The following is a 6,420-nucleotide window of genomic DNA, read 5'->3' on the forward strand; positions in this document are numbered from 1 at the left end:
TACAGCCTACAGTCAGCATGGATCTGTATGACTGCTCTCCTTGTTATCATACACTCAATCAGTCATCAAATTTCTTACATCCCCTTTCTATAAATTTTGATTACTAACAGTGGAAATATTTCTTTGCCAGTCTGAGAGACAAAATCAATGTTTATCAACATTTACTAATAAAAATCAAATTCTGCCAAGCCTAAATACAAGCAATAGAAGTGAAATTACTACTTGGAACTTTGGTTTTGAGTCAATATCTATTTATGTCCAAGCTCCAAAATCTGAACAGTTTCCGCATGGGTTTAAGGACATGCTCTAGCACTGGCCAAATGAATTCAGAAGGTATTAGTAAAAGAGGCTTTCAACAGTTAATGTTGTGGCTCTAGAATAACATGTTTTTCTTAAACAGGATGTAGATCCAGGACAGCCACCCCAGGATCCAGTGGGACATCCTATCATGCACCAGTCTGGAGTTAAGCATGCCACAGGTGAAGCTGTCTACTGTGATGACATGCATCCTGTAGATGGAGAGCTCTCTTTGGCCGTGGTCAAAAGTTCAAAAGCGCATGCAAAGATTGTGTAAGTAAATGAAAGGTGTAACAAAAGAGTCCCAGTAGAAGTCATAACAGACTCAGATCTTTCTAATTGAATGTATTCATTGGTTTTACTGAGCCAGAGCTGAAGTACAGCAGGGTACAGAAGAAATCCAGGAACAAAGAGGTGCCTGAAAGAACAATTCATGCCCAAACAGGGGAGGATTAACTGCTAATTCTTTTAAACTTGGGTAATACTATGTAAAGCAAAAACATATATACTTAGTGACAGGCTACTTGCAGATGCTTCACTTTCAGCTCCTCAGTCAAGTGTTGATCACCTCCTGATTTTCAAGAATGTTCCCCTCCACGGCTGGTAGATGTATTGATTTGCTTGCATTATGAAATAATTACCTACTGGTAATGCGGAGCTTCATTTCAGAACTTTCTATTATTAATGCTGTGTAATATATATACTGCAGGATGAGGGGGCACTTTGGCTTGGCACTGCACAAAGGCAGAAAAATGTGTCTTAACCCTGAGCATTTCTATTGTAAGCTATACACAAACACAAGCACATAAGGACTGTTCTGCTACCATCCCTTGGGCTGGCTAACATCATGAGATAAGGATTTCTTTGGCAAGTGTGTCAGGTGTTGGCAGATACATCAGGGAAGTCCAAGGGTGGATCTAGAATTTTGAAAAGAGGGCCGCAGATGGTGAGGTGCATATTCACATATAAACCAACACATATTTTTCTCCGGTTAAAAATAAACTAGAAGCTTTACTAATATGCTTGGGGCTTAGGGCTGAATTATTCCATTTGAGATTGATGCAAAAATTAATATAACTTTATTGGAATGAGTTAAAAACAGTCTGCAAGGCCGTGAAATGGGAGCTTCATTTCCAGGAACAGCTAACAGGCAGCAGAATTGCAGAACAAGGGATAGCTTGATTGGTGGAACTTCAACACCATTAAAAAGAGAGAGGGTCATTAACACCTGTGGAATGAAGAGGTTAGAAGGAATCAGGTAGATTATAATGAACCATGAAGTCAAGTGATTCCTTCAGCACTGTGAGACTGTACGTGTTGCTGCCACTGCCAGGCAGCTGGTTTTAAACTTTAGGTGGAACAGGAATCAGGAAGTGGGGTGCAAGTGCCCTAGTGCATCTTCCTCTGGGAGAGTCTGTTCTGAACGAATGGAGCCATTAGCACACAAGGGGATTGAAGAATGTATATCCTGAAATAATGAGAATTTAGAAACATTAATATACAGTGACTAAAATTTTACGTGCTATTTTATGCCAGTCCTTGACTTTCTCCCCCTCCCTGATCTATTCCTCTCCCTGTACCCTCTTTAAAATATTTCATAACAGCAGTTGATAATTTTTCCACAATATGTTTCCATGGGTCTCCCAATATGGAGCAGTTTGGTGGCAATACAAAAAGGACTGTGTTTTTTTCTGCTTTTGGAACCACTTTTATTGGAGTATACTAGTGCACTCCCATAAACACCCCCGGTGGCTCTGCAACTCATATTCTTCTTTCCAGATCAATTGATGCATCAGAGGCCTTCACAGTGCCAGGAGTGGTTGATGTGGTAACAGCTAGTGATGTTCCAGGGGAAAATGGCACTAAAAATGAAAAAGCATTTGCCGAAGAAGAGGTACTTATTGCTTCCAGCTGAGGTCCGGTTTGAAATAACTCTGGTTTGTTATGAAGAAGGAAGTTTGCCCATTTTGCAAGTGTTTTGCTTACTATTAAACTGCTCTGAAAATGAATTCAGTAGACTTTAGTCCAACAGCAGCCAGGCAGGGCCTGTATAGGACTCCCAGTGTGTGGGGCATAAGGCCAGGGAAGGATGCCTTTAGGCATTCTGCAGCACCCTTTTATAACTGATTCAGTAAACAGTGGTTGTGACTACCACAGGAAACTGAAGCCAAGCCTCCATGAAAAAGGGAGAATGGCTATGGAATGAGACATTTTCAGGTGAAAAAGAAATAGAACAAGGAAGATTCATGCTCTTCAAAAATAAAATTAAATTGACTGTAAAGCCCGGTCAGACCCTGAACATATCCCATGCGGGAACACACTGCAGCACAAGCTGTGTTCCCTAGTTTGCTAGCTGAAGAGCCAAGCATCTGGCCTGCCTGTGGCCAGCATCCCCAGTGCAGAATTCCTCTGGCCTGGGTCTCTCTCCACCATTGAGTAATATTTAGATAGAACGTGTTTTTCTTCAGGACATCTTGTGTTGCCTCCTTTTATGTTTTCAGTTTCTTCTCAGCTGCATTTCTCTCTCTTTCCAGTCAACTCTGACCTCTTTTCCTTTCCCTCTTCCTTGCTGTTGTGTCCTCATCCCTCTCTATTACCCCTTCACATCATCTTTTCCTCTAGTCACCGGCATGATGCACCTCAGTTCTCCCTCCCTCCCAAGCACGGGACTGTGTCTGCTTTATGAGCTTGATCTGATTGCACTTATCAGTAGTCCAACCTTGATGGAGCTGCATGAGTACAACCCCCTAGTACAGACCAGAAAAGTGATTTACACTGGTGGAGGTTGTACATTTGCTCGTATCAGGGTAAGCTGCCCACCAGTGAATGGAACTGGGGAAGATTCCTCCTTGAGTCAAGGCCATATAGACATCGGTGGTATTTTTAGTGCTCAAGGCACTGTAAGTGAAAGACAATAGATGCCACTAGCACATCCCATCTAAAAAAATTTAGCTTGCACTCAGACAAATTCCTAAAGGAGTGTAGCGTAGTGTAGTGTAAGCAGTGTCTGGACATGACCCCCTCTCCCCAAGATATGCTCACTGCACAAAATATAATCAGCCCAGTGTGTTCACCAGGTGCTATGTGTTGGGTGTGTTGCAGGTGATTTGTGTGGGTCAGATTATCTGCGCTGTAGTTGCAGAGTCAGATATTCAGGCAAAAAGAGGTGCTGAAAAAGTGAAGATATGGTATAAAGAACTGGAGCCAATTCTGACCATTGAGGTAAGAATTCATCTTCTCTAAGGAGTTAATCTTTTCACTTGTTTATCCAGGTGTGAAGGACTCTACCGGGTGCTTTTTCATTTGGCAGCAGCGATGAGTTTGTTTCTTCTTGTACTGCACAGTATAGAAATATCTTGCATTTATTGAAAGCATGTAAACCTTAGTTTAGGGCATCCCCTTTTGTCTATTGAGTCAGGGGCTGATCTTTTCACATCAGGGCTAGAATACTCAGTAAAGGAATATATCAAAAACTGTTTACTCCACAGTTCCATCCTTCCATGGGCCAGTGTCTCAACTGGTCTAAATCAGTGTAGCTCCATCAAAGTCAGGAAATAGATTAGATTACCCTAGCTGAAGATCTGGCACCATGCATCTTGCATCCATGTTTCGCCAATGTTCTCTTCTGGTTGATTATCAGAATCCAGCAGTATCCATCTCTGAAATATTTTCAGCAGCCCTGAATGTTGCATATAGAGACACACGCTACAGCTCCTAATCTGGCGGGAAGCAAAGGGTAATGTAAAACAGAGAAAAAACAAGCAACAATAATAAGTTTGTACCCTGCAATGATTATCTCACTGATTCTAATATCTGGCTAATCACGCAAGGAGGAGGAGGTTGTGTAGATAATAATGATTGTACAAAAGAAAAGCACTAGACTGTATGAAGTATTACAGTTGACTTGTATGGGCTTTTTTACTTGCTGCAGGATGCAATAAGGCACAATTCATACATTGGAAAAGAAAAAAAAGTAGAAAAAGGAGACATTGAGAAAGGATTTAATTCAGCTGATGAAATAATTGAAGGTAAATTGCTGTGTGCACTGGGTGGGGATGGGAAGTCTTGATGAATGAGTTTGATTTGTAGATAGTGGTTCAGGAATAACTATAATTTTTATAACATTTCCACCAGAACTTATTATAAGTTTATTTTAACAAAGATAAGGCATATTGTCACCTTGTTGATTCATTCTGAGTTTGGGATCCACGAAAACCTTCAGATTCTTTTCTGCGCAATGGTTATCTCACCACTTATTGCCCATTTTTGTATTATGCACCTGATTTCTCCTTTCTAAGCACATATTTCACTTGTTATTGAATTACATTTTGTTGATTTTTGACAGTCTCCCCAATTTATTTATTGATTTATTTCAGTTGTGTCCTTCAAAGTGCTTGCAGACCCTTCTAACTCTCTAGCCCACCATCCAACTTGCTAATGAAAATACTGTCTGGAACTAAACCTGAGACAGAACCCACTTGCTGGATCCTACTTAAAATGTTCTCCCATTTTGACAGAAAACCACTAAAGTCCATTTTAGACCTATGTTTTTAGTTAGTTGTGCTGTATCCCACATTGTGGTGAGCTTACTTAGAACATATTTCCCAAGTTCAATTAAGAAAATGTTGGCGGGACAGTGTATCCTTATCCTAAAGTCAAGATAAATATTTTTATCTTGACTTTACTTTATCAATATTTACCGTTATCCTGCTTTACTAGGCCAGAAAACCTGTAAAAGAAGGATATTAGATTAGCTGGGTGTGATTGGTCTTAACAAATCTACATTGACTATTTTTTATCTTATGATTGTATCAGTGCTTCGTTGTCTTGTATACTAAAATTAAGCTTGTTGTTCCAGGGCACATCTTAATGTACTGTTATGGCCCATGAATAAATTGCAGAGCTTATTGCTCTGGTGCGTATTGTTCCTGGGCCCACCATTTGAATATGGACCCAGGAGTATTTAATTTCAGAGCAATAAGCTCTACCATTTATTCATGTGCAGCATGTGGAGCTGGGTTGGAGCAGTCCTGGCTGGCAGGGGGCCTTGGGGATCACCCTGCCAGCCCAGGGCTGCCCCACGCTGGCTCAACGTTCTGTGGCAAGAGAGAGCTTCAGGCAGGCAGTCTCACGCTAAAGTACCCTCATGCCCCAGCCAGCACCTCCAGCATCTACACGTGTGCTGTTGTGGAGTAAATGAGTTGACTCCAGCTTAATGGGGAGGCAAGTATAAGATGCCAAGACATTTACTATGCAGCTGCTTAGTCAACTGTACAGTAAATGTCTCATGTAGACACGCCCCCAAATACTAAAATTAGGCTTGGTTGATGTATCATTTCCTGGGTCCTGCTTTTAAAGACAGGTCTTACATCTGTTCTTCTTTAGTCCTCTATGACCTCCCATTATCTCAATGAATTCTCAAAAATAATTGCAGGTGGTTCTGAAATTGCTTTGGCTAGTTCTTTTAGTGCTCTAGGGTGAATTTCATCAACACTTTGGACTTGAAACCTTTTAATTTATCTAAGTATTCTATAGCTTGTCTTGTACCCTAGCCTTGCCTGTGGTCCTATTCCCTATTAAAAATGATTGGGTTAAATATCTGATCGCATTAAACCTTTTTTTGTGAAGTCAGAAGCAAAGAAGGCATTGGCCTTCTTGGAGCCATCCCTCATTTACTGATTTACTGTCCCTCCCTGTTAACTAACAAATGTATGCTTTTCCTTGTCTTTCTTTTATGTCTGTTGTATTTAAGGAACTTTTTCTTTTATGTCCCTAGCAAATTGGTAGTAATTTTGCACCTGAGCCTTTCTGATTTTTATTCCCCCGTGTTCCAGTTCTCTCTGTAGTCTCCATTTGCTTTTAACAGGACAGGGATCAGGATACTATAGAGCTTCCATCCAACAGAGGCTAGTTGTACATAGACAAACTAGTTCATAGAATCACAGAATCATAGAAGTAGGGTCGGAAGGGACCTTGTAGATCTTCAAGTCTGACCCCCTGCCTGGGTGGGAGAAAAGACTGGACTCAAATGAGTCCAGCCAGGTAGTCATCAAGCCTCTTCTTAAAGATCCCCAGGGTAGGAGCCAGCACCACTTCCCTAGGAAGTTGGTTCCAGCTCCTAGC

The 6,420-nt window shown here is 41.2% G+C and overlaps 1 protein-coding gene across 1 annotated transcript in view; it reads left to right on the forward strand.

Annotated features, from left to right (window-relative positions):
- Window positions 1-391: 391 nt before the first annotated feature.
- The window catches only part of LOC109301892 (aldehyde oxidase 3-like), a gene marked incomplete at its 5' end in the record, with an annotated part of 53,838 nt that continues 47,809 nt past the window's right edge, over window positions 392-6,420 (forward strand). The window contains 4 exons of the mRNA XM_019523192.1: window positions 392-570; window positions 2,077-2,191; window positions 3,400-3,519; window positions 4,229-4,325. Coding sequence (XP_019378737.1) covers window positions 392-570; window positions 2,077-2,191; window positions 3,400-3,519; window positions 4,229-4,325 — 511 coding nt within the window. The remainder of the gene's footprint in view (window positions 571-2,076; window positions 2,192-3,399; window positions 3,520-4,228; window positions 4,326-6,420) is intronic.

Source organism: Gavialis gangeticus, unplaced genomic scaffold (assembly GCF_001723915.1).
Source record: "Gavialis gangeticus isolate Ggan-Ray unplaced genomic scaffold, GavGan_comp1, whole genome shotgun sequence".
Classification (NCBI taxonomy): Eukaryota; Metazoa; Chordata; order Crocodylia; family Gavialidae; genus Gavialis; species Gavialis gangeticus.